At 42.4% G+C, this 21,989-nt stretch overlaps 1 protein-coding gene across 10 annotated transcripts in view; it reads right to left on the reverse strand.

The window, feature by feature from the left end:
- The window catches only part of LRRC7 (leucine rich repeat containing 7), a 402,104-nt gene that overhangs the window by 293,850 nt on the left and 86,265 nt on the right, over window positions 1–21,989 (reverse strand). For all 10 annotated transcript variants that reach the window (XM_061366413.1, XM_061366414.1, XM_061366411.1 and 7 more), the window contains 2 exons: window positions 5,392–5,455; window positions 1,185–1,259 (listed from right to left, as the gene is read on the reverse strand). In XM_061366413.1, coding sequence (XP_061222397.1) covers window positions 1,185–1,259; window positions 5,392–5,455 — 139 coding nt within the window. The remainder of the gene's footprint in view (window positions 1–1,184; window positions 1,260–5,391; window positions 5,456–21,989) is intronic.

Raw genomic sequence — 21,989 nt, forward strand, 5'->3', positions numbered from 1 at the left:
TAAGGACCCTCCCCAGGGATTCTGGCAGCTCAGCAGGACTGTATTTAGAACACGTTTTAGCACTGGATTCATCAACCCATTTCATTGTGAAGGGGAAAGAAACAGAACAATGGTTATAATGTTTGTGCCCACACTCTCTTGTGGTCCTGCTAGTCCTTCTGCTCGGTTACACTGCTGCAGCGATACTGCACTACTTCAGTTCTTGATCTCCAGCTGGTTTCAGTAACAAGAAGCGGTCTCCACATCAGCTTTTCTTTGCACTGGCAGAGCACTCAAAGTGGAGATTTGGACAGAGACTGAAAATTATAATTTTCCATGCAAACATCTGCTTAGCACAGAATAAAACCCGAATGTAATCTAGTTAAGACAAAACCCAGCCATTGCTCAGTGAAAAACATTGAATTTTGATTCACAAACGTTCAAAGGTGGAAAAGGAGATGGTACTTCTTCCAACACCTCGACATGTCAGTGCTAGATCTAGTTCTGCATTCTCCCTGCAGCAATAAGGAGTATTAGTGCATGAAACCCATGATCTGTTGTTACCTGTGTGTTAAAACCCTAACGATGGGGAGCCCTGTCTCCAGCCACAATCACCGTGGGGATTTTAGAGTGACAATCTCAAACAATTCATGGCAACAAAGTTCTATGGTGAGTAGCAACACCTCAGAAACAGCACTGACAGATAACCATGACCTTAGTGTCTGCATTGTAAAATGCCTTTTGTTCCGTTTCTAAATGGAGTGCTTTCTAGAGAAACACATCCTGTGCCCCTGCCTCAGAACTGCTTTTAGCTTACTTCAATCTGTACCTACCATCTGTTATTTTTAAGCTTATTTAGATTGCTTGATATTTCCTCTTCTTTGTAAAACTCACATGGGTTTTTACAGAAGGGCTAGTTAACACACGGCGATGTGCAAGAAGCAATGACCCCTCACAAAGAAAACCACCTAAGGCTTAAATAAGCCAGGCACATCCCTACTTAGCCACTATCATGTAATAACACAACCTTGAAGAGCTTTTCATATGAATGGCTATGCTGACACTTATGTCTTGATAATAATTAATGACTATATGAACCAGGAATATGTACCCATCCAAGCAAATGCATGTGCAGTTGTTCACTGCAAGGTAAATAGTTCATTGGATCACACAATAATTTAATTACATAAAATAAATGTTCATACCCCAGGTAGTACTTGCAAGGAATTGTTGTCCATCCACAACTCCTTTAGATTCTGTATTTGTTCGAGAACTTCAGGCTGAGGAAAAGAATTCAGTGTTACGGACAGTTAAATAAATCACTGCTTTTGTGGTTAAATAGAAATCAATATTGTCTTTTAAAAAAGGATTCCCTCTTCACCTTCCTTTAATTTTTATAGCCCAGATCAGACTCTCAGACAGTTAATGCCATGAACAACATCCTCATTTCATTCCATTTAACCACGGTTACTCTGTTCAAAACTTGGAATACTTAAGAAGCTTTGGAACAGAAATGAACAGAAAGAGCAACTCAGAAGTTCCTGTTCTAAACAGTCTATTGGCAGCAGGAACAAGGCAAATAAGAGAAGTGAGAACTGTACAGCTTCAGGTACAATGCATGGGAAAGAAAGAGCAAAGCTCATCCTGCAGCACATGTGAAACTGCCTTTTGCACAAGTCATGGTAGCTGAACAGAGTCATGCTGCTGAAAACTTCCTTGGGTTTGATTGGAAACTGCATTTATGTACAATTTGATGGCTGCAAATGTCATTTTTTGGTGGTTAAAACTGTGGTATGCAATGAGAAAGCCTAAAAATGACAATACTGAGCTTTAAGATGTTTTATTCATTTCAACACTCCAGGATGTCAGTGAGAGAAACTGCAAAAGGCAGTTCCCAAAATCATTTCTCACTCATTACAGCTGTGAAATTGGGAGCTATCAGGTCACAATAATTCCGGATTTCAGCCTCAGCTGTAGTTTCCTTTTTCATGAAACGCTCTTTTCCCAATAAACCAAGACTTCCGATGTTCCTTGGATGCAAAGTCGCAGAGGACTTTCTTTGCCAGAAACTGATATGAAATATTAACTTTGCTCTAACCCAGATTCTACCATTTATAAGCCTGTAGTACTATTGCACTGAAATTATTCTAATGCAGCTAGAAACAGAAGTATCTGTCTAGCAGCACAGGACCTTCAGAGAGAGCTCTGATTATCTGCTGTGGCCTAAGTTCCTTGGAAGGATGTAATTCCATAGGAAATACGAGTTTCCAAGTCACACAGTACAGAAAGAACGTGCCCACCAGCAGAGCTCAGTCCCTCAGTTTCCTGTGTTGTCACCTAATCTGCTTCTATTACAAAATGATAAGTCAATAGTTTAAAGATCATTTATTTTGCCTTGGCTGCTTCTATTGAAATGCTGTTGTCCTCCAGTGGTTAAACCCACTTCTGATTTCCAGGCTGAACCCATTACTGGTCATTTAACACTGTTTGTTCCTGTGATGGTCCATATCTCTTTATTCCTCCAGGGTGTTCACTGACTGAGGTTATTGCACAAAGCCACAATTCCTCTCTCAACTTCAATTTTCTTTTAAATCCCTCTCATTAGACAGACACCCTTCCCAAAGGCAACAGACTGCTCCTATGTGGCACATATTACAGTGTGATTGGAAATGTCTTGAGCATTATTATGGTATACCATGCATTATGGTATAATATTATGGCACCATAATCCAGATGAGATCTCATTGAAGTTTTGGTAAGTGGTATTAAAAACTTATTGGTCTGTGTTAGAAATGCTTCTGCTGATGCATTTGTGGAAAGTATTATCATTTTCCACATAGATTGCTACGAATGGAATGAGAACAGGAATGGAATATAAATAGAATAGACTAGAATAGAAATAAAATACAATAGACTATTCCGGGGACTTATGACAATCATGCGGTCCAACTGCCTGACCAATTCAGAGCTGGCCAGAACTTAAAGGATATTATTATGGTCATTGTCAGATACCTCGTCATCACTGACAGGCCTGGGGCATGAACCAGCTCTCCAGGAAGCCTGTACCAGGGTCCAAGCACCCTCTTAGTAAAGAAACACTTCCCAGTATCAAGTCTGAATTGAAGACTGACATGAATCTTTGGTTAAAGTGTATTACGTTTTGTCCTCTTCCCTCTTCCTTTTCTCCCTCCCTTTATCTATTTCCTTTCACAGCATCTCCTAAAGCCCTCCTGCTGGACAGCAGACTCTGGAAACTCTGGGAAGAGCCACCCCAGGCCTCCCCCTCCCTTCAGATCCTCCAACTGCTGTTTATCCTTTGCCCAGTGCCATTTTTTGACACTTCAGAGAGTGGGAGATCTCAAAACTGTGTCTCTACCTTGTGATTTAATGCTTCGGTTTTCCTGGAGACCTGGGACACAGATTTGCTATTCCCTTCCTTGATTACATTAAACCACTTGAGTATGGTTTCTATTTTGGAAGTGCCAAATTCTATTTTAGGAACACATGCCCTGCTCATGAGTTGTGTAATCTTATTTCCAGAAAATGAATGAGCAAAATTACTTCATTTTTGCAATAGCCTTTATCCTTAACCCCCCATGCCCATTGCTTCAGTTTGTCTGGATGGAGAGCACCGAATCATCTAGTGCAAAGGGAGGGACTTCAATGGTCCAGAGAGGAACTGTTGTAGAAACTCAGCTCTTCCACAACACCACAGTTCATAGAATGGTTTGTGTTGGAAGGGAGCTTAAAGCTGTCCCACGGGCAGGGACACCTTCCACTAGAGCACCTTGCTCAAGATCTCCCCGGAGCCTTCTCTTCTCCAGGCTGAACAAGCCTGGAGTTCTAGGTAGTATTTTCCTTCAGTAAGAAGAACATTTCTATTGAAGCCCAAATCAGGTTTTGAGAGTCCAGGAAAACAGGACCCTTCCATCCTTTTTCCTTTAAACCAGTACCACTTTTCTTATGACATTTCTGCAGATTCATGCAGTGCCCTTGCCTCTTTGCCCGTGTTGTTTGTGGTGTTTGACTCCAGTTCATACACTGCTGTACCAGCTTCCTGAAAAATGACTCCATCCAGGGACTCAGCCTCACAGCAGAATGAGGCTACCTGCTCCCGACTGATCTCTCTTAGGGGACAGTATGGTACAATGAAAAAATGTACAATGATGCTGAGGTCATTTAAAACAAAGGCTACCCCTGAAGAGGACACACTGAATTCAGAAAGCATATATATATGTATTTTTTCTTACAATCAAAATTCCAGACGCCACTTCTGAAAGTTTTATTCTATTTAACTATGCAAAAGATTTCTAGCTTTAATTAAAACTCTGAGTTAAATCAATCTCCTGCCCATCTGTATAAACTAGTTAATGTTAATGGGGTTATAACCATCATGGTAGAAGATAGCGCACTGCCTATAAACCAGATGTAGACACTTTCCTCCAGCTTTCTACTGTTAGATGAACTTTCAAAAGTTGTTTAAAGTGAAATTACCCTCATTTTAATTAAAGCTACAGGAGCTATCACCCTCCTAAAGCTGTAACCCTTGATTTAGCAGCCCTGGCTTTACTTCTATGGTTCTGAAGGAAAGGTAGTTGGGCTCACAGGGTTTCCCAGTCACTGGACAGGCTGGGGGTGCGTAAGGCACACACAGGCATTAATCTCCATCACCATCAGTACAACAGTGAGTGCCACAGTGTTCATTTGTTGTCTTACATGAGCAAGTCCTGAACAGCCCAAGCAGCGATTGCTCTCAACAAGGACAAGGCACCAGTTTTCTGAGCTTTATGTTCCTTTAGCAGATTTAGAGTTCCTGCAGGTGAAGTCAGTGAGCTCTCCTTAAAAACAGGCACATTTTAAGACAGTTTAAGCTCCCTCACACTGTTTCTGACAAGTGCCAACTCCTATAGGTGCCATAGAAACATACCTAAAGGGAACAGCGACCCGCTTGTTTTCTATACTGACAGTAGACAAAACTCTTGAAAGCTGTTAAATCTCAGGGAACCCAGTTCTCATCTTAGAGGCAAGGTAAGGACAGAACTGCTTCTGGAGTCCAAAATTTACTCCTGCTAATGTTTGCAAGACATAATGACAGACACTCAGAAGTTACTACGTAATGACACAAGCATTTACACTGGGATCATCAGGTCACCCCACACTGAAGTATTCCAGCAATAGCAACCAGCTCAGAGAATCATCACCTTGATCTGAACTGCAGAAGCTTGACATAGGTGAAGCACATTCTGCTACCAGCATTCACCTCATGAACTATGATAAGTCTTCTTTCTGCAAGGAAATGTGGCCATAGCATGTGGCTACAGTACATAATGCCTTTAAGTAAAGGTTTAATGCTCCACAGACAGAGCACCCAAACCACACAAGCTTTCGATTAAGGACTGCTGCATTCCTTACCAGTTCAGAGAATTCATTATTGCCCAGATCAAGCCTCTCCAGCTGAGTCAGTTTGTGCATTGACCTGTAAGAGATGAGGAAATATCCAAGGTGAAATTTTTACTTGCAAAATGTCAATCAGATTGGTCAGATAAAACCAAAGCTCAGGTGATACTGTTATTGCAAGGAGAATGTCATCAGTTTGATGCAAATGCAAATGAGAACAATATGCTCCATTCTAGAAACATTAGCTATAGCTCCTGAAGCTTAGCTTAAGTTAACTTGAATCTTATCCAGGACCCCTTCCAAGAGGCAATGTGGCTTCCCTCCTTTGGATCAAGTTCAATTTAATGAATTACTGCTTTTGTTTGTGTGAACAACACTGGAACAGGGTATTATCTCTAATTTCTCTTTAAGCCCTGCTAGGCCAATACACTCTGACCACCACATTGGATTGTGGTCGTGGAAAAAGAGGATAAAAATAACAGCGTCATTTAGCATTAACTGCAGCAGTGGGTTCAGAGGCTTTCTGAAGTAATCAGAGTTGTTCCTAATCAAAGATTAGCATAGACTTAATTGATGTGATCTAAAATACCAGCCTGCAATTTATAGCAGAAGTAAAACTGATTATCAAAGACACTGTGGCTAAAAACCCAGCCCCGTTTGAACACTGAAATTAGGGGGAAACGGGGCTCTGCTGGGGCTGGCTGCAGAACACGGCTGCACATTTATGACAATTCAAATTTTACATTCAGTTTCCTAAAATAGGAAAAAGAAGTCACAGAAACAGAAGCGCTATTCTTCAGTAACAGAGTGAAGGACTTGTTGTTAGGTTAGTAGAATAAAAACCTATGGAGATAAACAAATAATCCTCCCTTAAGGTGAAGAAGTTACGTATTTCACTGGATTTCTTTAATGAAACAGCCTCAGGTCACGCTGAGTGACCTGCTGCATTTCTTCACCTCCAGTGTATCTTCAAGGAATGGGCTGGGCTCACCAGCTAAGATCAGGCACCAGATGTGGCTCTGTTCTTTACAGAAGGTAATGATCTGTGCAGAGAAGCTGCCTCTCTGGTTCAGTGGTGAGCCATCTGCCTAAGGACTGAGGAATCCCTTACTGATTCCTTTGGTGCCGTCTGTGTTACTGTGCGCCTGTTCTAACCTATTGGGCTTTCTGAAACATTCTTCTCAGTGGTCACCTTTCTATTTGCCCATTATTGCTCTTTCCTTGTCCAGGTTTGCCCGCTCTCAGTTTCCTGCCAAATCTACTTGGCAAATATGGTATTCCTGCTGATCAGCTGGTGGTTTGGGAACATCTCCAAACAGTCACAGTGTACTTCCAGAATCATTCCATCTTCCCATGCTGACACTCACCCTAACATGAATTCATGATAACTTTGCTTTTTAAAGCTTTCTGACAGCTCTCCTGTGCCATACTCATATTCATGGTTGCACATGGTCTCTTTGTATTTTTCTTTTTCCTGCCCCACTCTTTTCCAATACATCTTCCAACCTGTTTGATCAATGTTCACAGGTCCTTTTTAGACAAGAGAGCAGCAGATACTTTTTATTTGTTTGATAAAACAAAAGGGAGCTGCCCACAACCCTTCCAAGGGCTGAGCACCTGGTTAAAACGAAGTGAAAAAGCAACAACCTTTTGGCTATAAGGTATAAACCACAGCATTGTAGTTTAAGCCTAGAGGATGGAGGGGTTGATCCTGGTGCTTCTCTGAGACAATATTTATCAATAGAGCTGTGATCAGATCATAGAACCACAGAATAGTTAGGGTTGGAAAGGACCTTAAGATCATCCAGTTCCAACCCCCTGCCATGGGCAGGGACACCTCACACTAAACCAGGTCACCCAAGGCCTCGTCCAACCTGGCCTTGAACACTGCCAGGGATGGAGCATTCACAACCTCCCTGGGCAACCCATTCCAGTGTCTCACCACCCTTACAGTAAAGAACTTCCTCCTTATATCCAATCTAAACTTCCCTTGTTTAAGTTTGAACCCATTACCCCTTGTCCTATCACTGCAGTTCCTAATGAAGAGTCCATCCCTAGCATCCCTATAGGCCCCCTTCAGATACTGGAAGCTGCTCTGAGGTCTCCACGCAGCCTTCTCTTCTCCAGGCTGAACAGCCCCAACTTTCTCAGCCTGAATTTATATACATATTTCTATATACTCCATACAGACCATTTTAGTACTATAAATCTTGATTCATGCTCCCCAATTCCCAACCTGCTTCTTACTCCATTGTGGTTTTTTACAGCATTTATTTATTCCTGTCCTAAAACCAGAAGGAAAAATGAAAACATTTTCTCTTTCACTGGCAAGCCCTTGGTCTGCAGCAGCAGCTGGGAGGGTGGGAGCCAGGCAAGATAACTGAGCATACCACCAGCACAGCAGAGGAGGGTGATGCAGAGAGGTAATGAAGTCACCTGCACAAGGCGAACATTTCACAGTCTCCTCCAAAGTATCCCATTTTATATTATAATCTCCATTAAAGTAATAGTGAAAAATGTTTTTAACCCCTCTGGTGCTCAAACGCACTGCACTTCTCTTTGGAAATGCTTTGCAAAAGCTGAGTGAGGTGTTACACATCCAGTCAACAGCCAAGTATTAATCTGCAACACACTCAAGCCAGCTCATCTACCCTCCTGTTTTCCTTAGTAACGCATATATCCCTAAAACATCTACATTTTGTCTAACTTGACTCCTTCTAAACCTTTCACCACTAGTCTGTCATTTAGCTAGTTCAGACTTCTGACACTTAGAAACAAGTGGTAAATATCACACACAGATATGAAAATTAATTGAACTCCATAGAGTAAGTACGTACACTTGTAACTGCAAGCATTGACTATGGGCCCACTGGTTACCATACGGAATCTCACTGACTGCAGGAGAACTCCTGTGTGCACTCCGTGGCAGTGAGTGGTGCCAAGCCTGGCCTCCAGAGCTTCCTAACAATGATTCACTTTTACTTACCCCCAGTTTACCAGTTACTGTTCTGGAAATCAGAGTATTTTTGTTTAAAACACACCAGAAACACGTTCCAGCCGGGGAGCGCTGCAGGTTTATAGCTCATTACACACGCAGATGTTCCAGGTTTCTCCAGTTATATTAACTGTACACACACAGTGCACAAAGCTCTCACAGTTATAAACCACAAAACGTGATGCATGTTTTTAATAGATGGTATAAAGCTTTCTCTCACAGGCAGGACTATGCATTCTGCATTGAAGTCCATAAAGGCTTCTAGTGATGACAATTCCCCAGGTGATCCTAAACCCCAAGCACAAGAGTGGAGATACCTGAACAGCAGTGCCCCACTGTCATTCACACATGAAATCACTTTATACAGAGCCAGAAAAATGTATTTTGAAATGTGAAACACTGAAATGCTTCAAAACCTAACAATAATCAAAGTTACAATCAAGTCAGTAAAGACTTGTGGATGTCACACTGTGTTCTACCTTTGAGCAAGGCTTCTGCTTTAGAACGTTTGGTTTGTACCACTGTAGGCAACTTTTAAATACCACTTTGTGTAATTTCCATCAGAAACTCAAACATTTGTATGGGGGCAGATTAATTTTGTCTGGCTGGCACTAGATCAAAGATAAATCACACCGCCCAAGGTACACAGGGGAAAAGTATCTGACATTTTTCATTAACCAGTGATATTTTTATCTCTTTCATGTAATTAATTATATTTTTCTTATGGAGAGATTCATTATAATTTTTTTTTTTTTACATAGGGTCATTTTATAAAGGTGGAACAGGACAGGTGCAATCATGGGTAATGCTCAGCTAAATATTCACTGATTAAATGACGTAATGTAAGGTAAGCAATGCACTAATAAAACCTGCAGCCCAAAATGTCACATAAACCCTTATCGATATTGCATTCAATCTAGTCTGTGATTCGTAAAGAACTGCAGGAGTTATACAGACAGAAATCCCAGAACCCCAGACTGGTTTGGGTTGGAAGGGACCTTAAAGCTCCTCCAGCTCCAACCCCTGCCACGGGCAGGGACCCCTTCCACTGGAGCAGCTTGCTCCAAGCCCCTGTGTCCAACCTGGCCTTGAGCACTGCCAGGGATGGGGCAGCCACAGCTTCTCTGGGCACCCTGTGCCAGCGCCTCAGCACCCTCACAGGGAAGAGCTTCTGCCTAAGAGCTCAGCTCAGTCTCCCCTCGGGCAGGTTCAAGCCATTCCCCTTGGCCTGTCCCTACAGGCCCTTGTCCCAAGCCCCTCTCCAGCTTTCCTGCAGCCCCTTTAGGCACTGGAGCTGCTCTCAGGTCTCCCCTTCAGGAGCCTTCTCTTCTCCAGGCTGCACAAGTGTGATTCTGGGCTGCTGAACTGGACCTCATGGTCGGTTCACAGTAAGGGGAATAATTTCTTGAGTATTTTACAAACAATAGTGGAACATGGTCCTCAAAGCCCTACAAATGCATGAAAATCAGCCTAGATTACTTAGGGAGATTACTACATACTGCATGAAAATTAACTTTGCTCACAACAGTTTTACAACATTCACACGCCATAAAGCAGAACTCCCATGACACAGCTCAGTGGCATTCATTACAATTCATGGTAATCACATACACTACCTAATACAACTTTCTCATGTTTTTCATACTTGTTTTTTGCTGCCTTATTTAGAAGATGCTTATCTACACATCAAAAACACTTCAAATAACTTGGAACATGCCTTGGCTTTAGAGATTCTGACAGAACAAACAAGTCAACTGCCATATATTCTGTTAAAGAATCACGGTATTCCCATCAAAACCCTGGCCAGCTTTCTGACAGCCAGGAGATGATGATGACGTGCAGGTTTATCCAAGCCTCCTATCACAAACTTCTAGCCACATCTGCATTATTCCCTCATCTGAACTGTATTCATAAATAACAAAAACACCTCTAATAGGTAAAAACTCAGGAGTGAGATGCCACTGTATCAGACACAACTAGATTTACACAGGGGTAAATACAATCTCACACTGCTACTCGATCAATGCCTGCTTCTCATGTGGTGTACCTCTAAGGGAGGACGGAAGAAGTGACAACAGTTACACACTGTGTCCTGGGCAGCAACACACAAAACTGTGTTTTCATTTGAGCTCTGGATAAATGGATGCCATCATTTTCTGAAGAAATGAAAAGCAAAGCAAGGCAAATATGATGCTAATATGTACTATCCGCTGTGTTCACTTCAAATAGTATCTGATACCAGGTAATAAAGGGTTAACATTGTTGAATCGCTGTGCTTAGTGAAGCAGAACCGTAGGAGTCAAAGTTGCTAGAATGGTGAAGCAGAATTGCAGGAGTTACAGCTGCCAGGCAGAATTGTAGTAGATCAGATTCATAGCTTAATATTTAAGACATTCTTGTTCAGATAGTATCTTTAGAAAGAAAAGGAACAAAAGATAGCCAGAGTAACAACATTTGCAAACTTGACAAGTTTCTGCTTTAAGATACATAAAATCAGCTTGTACTGAACCTGAGGTTTGGACAGGAGCCAAGACCCCATCGAGTGTGCATGAAGGCAAGAGGTTACTCACGGCGATGAAGAGGAACTACAGGCCTTCATCCTCACGACCCCCTAACGACCACCACCAGGAGGCACTGCGCAGGCACACCAATGGGACGAATGCCAGAAAACTAATTATAATACTAGACCGGAATAAGTTTTACATATGTATTAGGCGTGAAGCAATCTCATGTTTAGGTAATCATTATATGGAATATAAACAAACTGAGTGGCAAAAGAAAGGTGCGCATGCCTTTGGAGGAGCAATCCCCATGTGCCTCAGCGCCGAATACAGCATCCCTGCTTTACAGCTCTAACGAGTTGTGGAGTCTATCCGTGTATCGTATCTTCTCACACTTCTGTTGTACACAGTCTCCTTTACTTCAAAGTCATTAAAACATCACATCCAGGAGTCTCTTCCAGTTTCAGTATTTTAATCCTTGCAATGTACCTTTAAATTCATTAATGAATCAGTTTGGAAGTTACATTGTGTTATTAATACTTAATGTTAGTAGTATAGCTGTTGCAGAGTAGTTAAATCTCAACCAGGGCTAAAGCACTACATGATAGAATCATGTAAATCTCAAAATAATTCATATAGTTTCTAGAATACAAAACATGTACAGTGTGAAGCGAAGGGCAAAAAGTATAAATTAATCTGTCATAAAGCATTGAACCTATACATTATACAAGCTTAAAATAACAGAGTATGCTTAAAAACTGAGTTTGAGGATACAAAATGCTGTTACCCATGGCCTGAAACATGTAACAGAGAATGTATCTAAAATTACGTACATAATATATATCCTAATGCCTATCCATCTTTAACTCTCACAGTTAATATCCATTTCAACTTTTAACTGTATTGAAGGGCTTAAGGACTTGAAGATCTTCAGGACTGAAGAGCTGCAGCATCAATGCACACATCAGAGAATATAGCAGAGACCCCAGAACGATGCCCAGAGCAATTCTGTGTCTGAAGACCAAGTAACTCCAGCAGCTCTTTATTGGTCAGTTGTGGCAGTGTTACTCTTGGATGGTCTTATTAACTAACACAGAGAGAAGTGAGGAGCAGAGAGTCTGCACAGCAACAGAGCCGTGCAACATGTGGGGTTGTACACAGTGTCCCCTGGGTTGAGCATAGGGGAAACCACCCATCATGCACACCCGAGTCAAACCCTCTGGGACTAAGAGGCCCCCTCCATCAGCCTTTGTGTACCAGAGTTCTTTGGTCTCATAACATAGCCTGGGAGAGCTGCCTCAACACAGTCTGCTCATGCTGATGTTCTTCATGCTGCCACTTCTGGTGCCCCATGGACAAGGATTCTTTACACGGAAGCTGGAAATCAAGCTCTTGTGTGATTTGGTCATAAGAAAAACACAGGGACAGCTGATTTGGGGAAAAAGAATGCTTGTGTGCAAAGTGTAAAGATTTTAAAACCACACCATGACTTTAAACACTGCCTTCCACACAGGATCCTAAATTCTCTTCAGCTTTGTTTCTGCTGGAAACCCATCAGATCCCTAGAATTAATCCCTAAATTCAGGACCCAGTTATGAAGCATTCCACAGATGGAACAGTTTGCTAAACGGATGGCAGAAAAAGGTGATATATTCACAGTTTTGACCCTCATTTACACACAGATTTCTCTCCCAACGCAGTTTTCAGAGCTTTGGGGAAGAACATTCGGGATCTCGGTTCAGATCCACTTCTCCTAACTGATTACATACATAAACAGAACACAGCTATTGCTGCTGCTGCTGTGTAACAGCAGGAGGATGGGCTGGGATGGAGTCATTGGTGTGATGATCAGTACATGATGCATATGGTACTTCTGTACAGAATCTTATGACTGTTTTCTGCAATACTGGAGCAATATTGTCCGTCATGTACACATTCACAGCATGACCCTGAAATGCCCCACTTATGATCACTTCCTGAAGGATCCTTTGACACAGAAAACCAAGAATTACCACCTAACATTTGGTGTTTTCTATTTCCTAATGCTCACCTCAGACAAATCTGGAGGATTGCTACCCATAACGTAACGAGGAGTTATGTGCCCACTTGCAGGATTAAATGGCCTCAACTTAACTACAGCTCCTTTTCCAGAAAGTAACATGTGTTCCTTAACCTCGTATCTACCGTAAAATGCTGATTTCAATGGACAACTTGAAGATGAAAAATCCAAGATTGTAATATTTTGAAGTATATCCAGTTAAAAGCATTCAAAGTACCAGCACCAGCAATATATATTACAATAGACACTATTCCCTGGGCGCAGTGTGAGTCCCAGGGTAAACATCCCCCCGGCAGTCACTAAACCGTGGAGGCAAATTCCCATGTATTAAAGTAGATGTGGCTCTGCTGAGACCAAGGATTTTGTTGTAATTTGTCTGCATGTGGGCAGAGAAACACAGTGGATCAGTAACAGAGGAGACACACTGAGAGCACAAACTGCTCCATGTGCTGGGACAGACACACCTCATCAATAACTAGGGACCCACCAGGACTGAGCAGGAGGGACTGTGCCATTCACTGCCACAAAGGCCACCCTGTGCTTCTGCTTACAGGGTTCAGCATTTGGTAAACAAGGTATTTGACACCTTATATTTTGCTTATGGGGCAATAATACAGTGGAAAGGAACCAGCCACAGCAGTGCTACCAACCTGAACAGATCACTAAATCAATGCAAAATGAGTAGCACTCGGGATCTGGGTCTCCACCACTTTGAAGATGGAGCAGAAGCACTACTAAAAGCTGACTAAAAATAACCCATGTTTCACCAGGATATACCATATGTTATTCAAAACCCTAAAGAATTCAGCACATGCTTTATACCCTCATGTACTAGTTTTGCATGGAAAGAATGAACATAAATTAAAGGGACTGAAAATGCTGTATGGGCTCTGTTTTCCCATTTACTTTGCCACAGAGCAGGAAGAAGACCTGACTTAAGATGCTGAACTAATTAACAGGATGAACCAAGTTCAAATGGTGTTAATGAATATCCAATGACTAAAAGTTAACTGAATCAGATAGCCCCCGAAAACCAAAAGAATTTTACTTTCAACACAGATTTCTAACTTAGTAGTCCTTTTGATTATAGTTCCTACCAAAATATGACCTAAAGACATCACGGACACTATCAAAACCAGGACTATTTCTAAAGGTAAAGCCAGAGAAATAAAATGTGCATGTGCTAGAAAAAGACAAGGAGGAATTTGAGATGAAAAATGTCATGACTCAGTAACTAAGTACATATTAACTGAGGAAGAAGGATGGAAGCAGTCAGAGATAGCAAGGAGCATCTCAGAAAATGAAAGCCAGCACAGCCCCTTTTGTCACATGTAAAGTATCCTTATGTAGTTGCACCACCTCTGAAGAATGGTTGGTTGCTTCATAGGTGATCTACAGCAGTTTTAGCTGTAGAAGTACAGTTTGTAAGACCTAGATGATCTCTACTGCTACACACTGAAGCGGGCAAAGGATGGAAAAGCTACACATGCTAAAGCCACACATGCTAAAAAGCCACATATGTCTACAAACATACGTCAATAGGAAATACAAAGGTTAATAGCTCGTAAAAGACCTCACTGACCAGTGACAGGAAGATGTAACTGCTAAAGAATGTGTGACCACTGTGATTCCCTCAGACATCTGCATTCTGCAGTTTTCAAAAGCCATTGCCAATCACATTTTACATGTGTAAGAACATAAGCAGTTGGGAGGCCTCGAGTTTTGCTTGATCATTTTCCTGATGACAGAAATAAACCACCTGCAGCAGCTACAGGCACTACTCCTCACTTTGATGAGGATGGCAACAACTGCAAACTTCATTCTACCGGTGTTCAGCTCAGCACCATCCATCCCTACTCCAACAGCCCGTTAAAGGGCAAATGCACCGTTCCAGGGCATCAGGCTGAGCCATACCTCGGGGGTAACAGGAGAGGGACGCACAGTGCAGGGAGTCCAGGCACTCAGGGGAGGTGTGACTTGTGTGCAAGTCAGTTCTGCAGCAGCTCTGCAGCAGAGGAACACGTGCTTTGAGTAGTCTCCTGTTCCAGCTGGGGGAAAGAAAAGGTCTCCAACAGTGAGGGCAGGTAAAACCCTGTCCTGCTCTCAGTGCATTCCAGAAGTCATCTTCTCTTGAATTCCTCTCAGTTCGGGTTGTGTGCAGGCAGTTTCACTCTGTAGATACTTCATTTTAAACCAAGGAAAACTAAAAGGACACTGACTTAGGGTATTCTGAGCATAACAAGTGATTTCCTTGCACACCATAAACCAGGAAAGCAGAGCACAAAGTCTAAGTGTAACCGAAGCAAACCTCATTAATACTAGCCAGAGGGAATCCTGTTTAGCTCCTGCTGTTCTGGGAGGAGCTCAGTGTTCTGGGATAATTAAGAACAAAATGAGAGGGAGTTTGGATGATTCTCCATGTTATAAATGTTCTCCCCTCGTGCCACTTTGTGCTATGAAGTCTTTATCCGAAATTCATCCTAATGAGCAGACAGAAACCCTTCTGAAGAAATAAATCACCTTTGCATCTGTTAAATGGGAGTTGTAAGGAAGCAAATAAATGATAATACGAAATACTTGGTGTACGAAACAGGCCTGGACATGTTTTCTGCTGCGTCTTCCCTTTGCCCACCTGACACATTAAAACTATGCAGCATGAACACCACCAGATAAGAAGCACTAATTGCAGCTTGAGCAACATGAGGATGATCCGAGCTGGCAGAAGCAGCTCTGGTGTCTGCTCACTGCGAATCCAGCTGCACCTTCCCCCTGGGTATCCCTTACCGGAGATACAGCCAAAAAATGCCACCCCTGCCTTCAGACATGAATAATGAAGGCAATTTCTCAGACCACTCTGACCCATCATGTATGCTGGAAAAGCATTCTTACAACCTGAAAACAATACAACACATTTTCCTGCATCTTCTCTCAGCAGCAAATACATTCCGTTCAAAAAGCCTGAAGGGACAATATGTAATAGTAGTTGCTTATTAAAATATTGGCAATATTTTATGAATGTAGTGCCAAAGTAGTAAGTCTTGTGGAATATAATTTAATAAACTCAGCCAGAGTTGGTATTTGAAGAAAACAGGTCACCAGGAATGAGGAAAATATTTGGAATGTCAAAGTGTGGGAAAGAGTTTACATCTTCGTAGTAAATGAGAAGGAAAGTGGAACAGCATTTCAGACAGCAGCAGCCTAAAGCCAGGCTTTCAAACCTGCATTTAAATGCCTCTGGACAGATTCTCAGCCGATATAAAGTGTTCCACTGTCTTCAACACACTTAAGCCAGCCTGCACTGTTTGCAAATCTACTTCCTAAACCAGGATTTTGGAAGTTTCAGGGATCTTAGAAACACAAATGTTATTGTAGCCAAAGGGACCAATGTTCTTAAGTCACAAGAATGCTTTTTATATCAGGTTAATGGTAGCACTTTTATTCGGCAAATTCTGCACAGGGTGCCCAGAGAAGCTGTGGCTGCCCCATCCCTGGCAGTGCTCAAGGCCAGGTTGGACACAGGGGCTTGGAGCAAGCTGCTCCAGTGGAAGGGGTCCCTGTCTGTGGCAGGGGATTGGGACTGGATGAACTCTAAGGCCTCTTCCAACTGGGATCCTATGATGCTAGGATTTTGACCTTCCTGAGGTCTCAAATCTTGTGTCAGTATCTTGGCTCACTGCTGTGAGATGGAACTCCAGGAGGAAGCAGGGCTCTAACCTCTGCCTTTCAGCACTGCAAACCCTGAGAAATGGTCATACTTACCTCAAAAAGCCAAAGCAAAGTGGTACTGAAATAGGGAATAAGGACAAAATAACTACACTTGACTCTTCCCAACAATAGTCTGATAAATCACCAAAGACACTTTAAGTGACATATGCCAGTTTTACACCAAAATCATAATTTCAGAGAACTGTCAGCATTCAATACACACAGCACCTACACAAGAAGTGATTCACCTGTAATATTCTGCCTGCTTTCTCCACTTGGAATAAAGTCTCAGGTACAGAAAGGTACAAGAATTATCACTGTACTGGTTTAGATACTTCCAATCTGCAAACTTAACCTCTGCAGAACATCGACTATTATTGCTATTCTGGCAAGGAAGAATCTGGCTTACTTCACTTTACATTGTTTTAAAACCAAATTACTATGTGCTGTTTATACAGGGGTTCTGCTGCTGCTCAGAAACCTTGATCCTTTGAGTCTCCTTACACACAGTATAACCACTTTTAACAAATAACTAGCATAAGAGTTACAAGTCATTTAAACCCCACGTATTATGACAATTACAAGAGCAGGACAACCTCTAGCACTCTGCCTTGTTTCCATCCCATTTGTTGACAGGTATTTTGCAGTTGTGGATAACTGGCATATGAATTTTAGAGCTTAGTAGTGGAATCAGTTCCAAGTTTGGCATTCCCAGAGCAGTATTTAATGGTCTGGTTTATTTTGCAGGTGTGAAAGAGTTACCATAAGGTAGGGCAGTTGGCCAAGGATTGAAAGAAATCACAACCCAGGACTCATAACAGCTTTGATTTAGCAGGTTTGTAAAATAAAATACATACACAAATAAATAAATTGCCCGGGGGAAAAGGAACCTGTTCACCGCCCAGCACCACTTTATGAAGCATCTGCTTCTTGTGGTTCTATCTCTAAGTTTTGGAGGAAAGACAGGCATGGAAAGACAGAATGTTAGAGATAAATGTCAAATTTCCACATTATATTTACAGAATAAAAAGTACACTTGGAATTTAAAGGGGAGAAAAATTTCCATCTTGTGAAATTCCCTAAGAGTAAATTCTTCTGGGTGAAAACCAGGATTCTCCATTTCCCAGCTTTTGTTATTCAACTGCGAAGCCAAACCAGATACTATCATTATATATGAACAAATATATAATTTTCCATATATTCATTCATTATCCAGAAGGAAAACATTTAATGGATGGCATCCTTCTTGTTTCCATTTCTCTTTGAAATATGTTTCATGGCAAATTTTAGATGAGACCAACCCTCTGTGCTTTCAAATGAGTGGAAGAAAATGTATCCAGATGCAACAAGATAGTGGAGCATTGATAGTAAAATACTACACAAGATAGGAAGGTTTCTTTTGCATAGAGTTTTGGAGAACCACTCCTATGGAACTGGGAGGCACAGAAGTACTGTTGTAAAGTAGACAGAGGCAATTAAAGCCCTGAGATTCATTATGACTTGATGTATTTGAAGAAAAAAAAGCAAACTAGAAGGTCACAGACAACAGCTAAGTCTCAACAAGGGTTTTTCCAGTGCTGAATTTGACAGCAAACATAATTGGCAGCAATTCTCTGAAATGAGACTGTGGCTAAAACATATTGCCTCTACTTTCACATAGCTGTATTTTATTGCAATCAAAGCCTAAAACTGTGCAATCAAGAATAAAACACATTGATTTATCTTTTAGGACTGAAAGCACATCAATATGGAATGGCTATTTGAACAAAAGGACTAAAACCCCAAACCACCCTCTCATCATCATCATCATGTCCGTAAAGTCCCTTTATTCCTGACTCTAACCAGGAGTAAGATGACAGGTATGGGATATTTGGGCAATGCAGGAAGACTGCACTAACACAATCCCAAACCAAGGGGACAGAGAGGTAACGAGAAAATCAGTATTTATCAAAAATGCATGGATTTAAAGCAACAAAGAACAACAGAACAATGCAGGCAAGCACGTTCAAAGCATTATTATCTGTGCTGATACATGCAGTTTTATGATGCAGTTATATAATTTGTGATAAAAAGTTACCATTTCTGGTTGATTCCAGCCAAACCCACCCAAACCTGCTGTGTGCCCAGAGCAGATCTGATGTCTCGATACACCAACAAACCACCACGACCACAAAATACGCTCCTTGAGTTTCATCTTTCCCCAATTTCCTGGTGAGAACTGGAGCTTGGGGACAGGAGGAGGTTGACTGGTGGGCAGGGCCATTGGATGCTCAGCCCCAGTGTGCTGGGACCTTCTGGGCCAGCTCCTTCAGTAGCCATGAGATAGGAGCAGCCCCCATGGTTGGTTCCCCCATCTCCTGCCTCCCCTCTGCCACCAGCAGAGCCACCCGCATACAGGAATAGAGCCCCAAGTGCTGCTTTTGTCCTTTAGCACAATGGAGGGGGATGTTCTTCAGTCCTCAAAAGAGAAGAGAGAAGGGACTGAGGAGTCTGGTACTTTGGAAACTTCTCCCTCCTGCCCCTCAGGGCCAGCTTACCTGTGTTTGTTACTCTGCTATGACCACACACAAGAAACCATTCTCTTCCAAGGTGCCTACACATTGACTACGTGTGTAGAGACAAACACCGACCCATCTCCCCTCAACTTCCGTCTTCTTAGATTAAGGAACACATGATTTTTAGGGGCCTTCTATATAATACACTCTACATTCATCATTTTTCCTACCAGGTTAGGACCTTCTGTAGCTCTTCCTCATCCTTGTTTCATCTGGAGCTTTTCCAAATGAGGTCTCCCTTGTTTTTTACACGATGCCACAAAAACTTCTCTGTCTCCAGTGAAAATACTTTGACAAAGACCATTTGGCACTCTCATGACTCTATTAGAACAATGACTCAGGCATTTTACATCCTACTAATACACCCGTGTCTCTCTCTTCCAGGATGATTTCTGATTGAAGAACTCCTAATTTATAACATCAATTCCTATTAGTCCCTCAGTACCTGACCTTGTGCACTGTACGACTAAATATCACCCAGTTTTAATTGCTCTTCTCTTCAGAATTATATCGTTCTTCCATTTTTAGAGGCTGTACTAGAGAACTTGATCTACAACTCATACTCCTCACAAAGCAAATTAATTCTGACCAAGAGAAACATTTTCTCCTGACATTAGCTGGTAGGACCCGATCCCTTTGGCAACATCCCTGTTGTACATCATTTCCTAACAGCACAATGCTGCACAAAAACAACAGCCTAATACCTATTGTCAGGAAAAGCAAAGATGAGATGAGAAGCCACAGCTTCAGTGGGGGAACAGTGAGTCATTAGGACGAGTACCACAAATACAAGTCTCTTCTCATCCATTGCCAGCACCACAGCTCCTCAGCTACCAGTGACTCACCATTTACAAATGTGGTTTGCTGCAATTGTTCAATATCACACATCTCCACTGAACCCTGAGATGAGTTCCTCAGCCCCAGCACCTCTGAGAGCAGAGATCAGTTTACTGAAGATACTGGAGTAAACTGAAGTAGTTGGGAGAACATGCAGGCAGGCTGCCTGGCTGCTGGGTGCGAGCAACAGCACCGGGCTCTGGAATCTTCCTTGAGATATGAAACAGCCTTGACTGATCTCAGGAATTCAACAGGACCTTAATGTCCCAAACCATTCACTTTGGCAGTGGCAGGTCAGCTGACTTTTGTTGCTATGAAGAGCAATGGATATTGATGACAAAGCCTAATCTCAGAAAACATAAAGCTCAAGGGGAATTAATGAGCTTCCATAGAAGAAGTAACCAGACCAGGCTTGAACACAAGTGTTAGAAACTTGAAAGCTTTTGTTGGTGCATTTGAACATTCCTTTTGCAAATCAGTTGTAAATTTAGCTATTAGATTTGGTTGAAGAATGGCTGATTTACTTCAGTTACGGGGATACCTCCGAGCTCTCCTGACACAACCACTGTGCTGCCCTAACCCAATGTGCAAACACCACAACCAGGCTTGTGTTTGCACGCCAACAAAAGAAACCTGGAGAGGGGCTTGGGACAAGGGCCTGTAGGGACAGGCCAAGGGGAATGGCTTGAACCTGCCCGAGGGGAGACTGAGCTGAGCTCTTAGGCAAAAGCTCTTCCCTGTGAGGGTGCTGAGGCGCTGGCACAGGGTGCCCAGAGAAGCTGTGGCTGCCCCATCCCTGGCAGTGCTCAAGGCCAGGTTGGACACAGGGGCTTGGAGCAAGCTGCTCCAGTGGAAGGGGTCCCTGCCTGTGGCAGGGGTTGGAGCTGGAGGAGCTTTGAGGTCCCTTCCAACCCAAGTCGTTCCATGATTCTGTAAGTAAGTCCATGGAAGTGGGTATATACACACACATGTATATTGTGTATCTGTATCTGTCTGTGTATACAAACAGACACACACAAAACACGCAGTTATATTTAGCCTGTACATATCTCTGCTTCCTAAATCTGCCGGTGTAATTATGCTATAAGATATTTTTGGCTTTACTGATTCCCTTCTCTCCTGTGAGGGTTCTTTCCTCAGCCTGAATATCCGCCTTTGAACACCAACACAAGGGCACAGGTCTTTGATGCATCTTCATTACTAATACAAGAACAAAGTTATATTCAAGCTCCTGGAAAACAGTGAAGATGGAGATGAATATAGATGAAAATATAGCTTGTACTGGTGTGAACTCTGCATAATACAACTGTCTTAGCACTTACAAGGGAAAAAAATTGGGAAAGCAATGCTAGGATTTAACCAGGTGACCTTTGGTAGAAGGTAATAGAAATACATTATTTTCAATATTGTGGATTTATTCCCAAGTTGAACACAAACTTTGGGGTTTCACTTATTTTGGGAGCGTGTCAGACTGCAGTTCGAAGATCCATTGCCTACCAGTATTACAGATAAAGAGCCAGGAAAAGGGCACCAGGCCTAAAACCACAGCCAGGACTGGAGCAATCAACCCCAGAGGCTGAGTGCCAGCACTGCTGCTGCTGCGTGACTTGGGGTTGACTCACCATAATGTAAAGTTGTTTCCTCCAGCGTGGGCAGCACAAACACGACTTTGGTATCTGCAGCCCCTGGGAACTTCCATTCAACCAGTTCGAAACAACTAATGGCTGCAGAAAGTTCACTTTCTGAGCCAGTAAACACCAACCAAAGTGCTCAGATCCAGTGCAATCCACTCACCAAACAGAGTGCTGTGTCATTGCCTGGCTCCTCAGAGAAAGCTGAGTATCCTGTGCATCAGAGCACACAGAAAGGCACCACCAGAGCATTCTGTGGTTCCTGCGGGAATGTCCAGGATTCACAGCCATTCCTAAAGGGTGGCCTTATAATGAAGAGAAGTTCCCAGC

This window comes from Neopsephotus bourkii, unplaced genomic scaffold (genome assembly GCF_033783945.1).
Source record: "Neopsephotus bourkii isolate Nb327-2 ecotype Australia unplaced genomic scaffold, CSIRO-AGI_Nbou_v1 NB_1331, whole genome shotgun sequence".
Lineage (NCBI taxonomy): Eukaryota > Metazoa > Chordata > Aves > Psittaciformes > Psittacidae > Neopsephotus > Neopsephotus bourkii.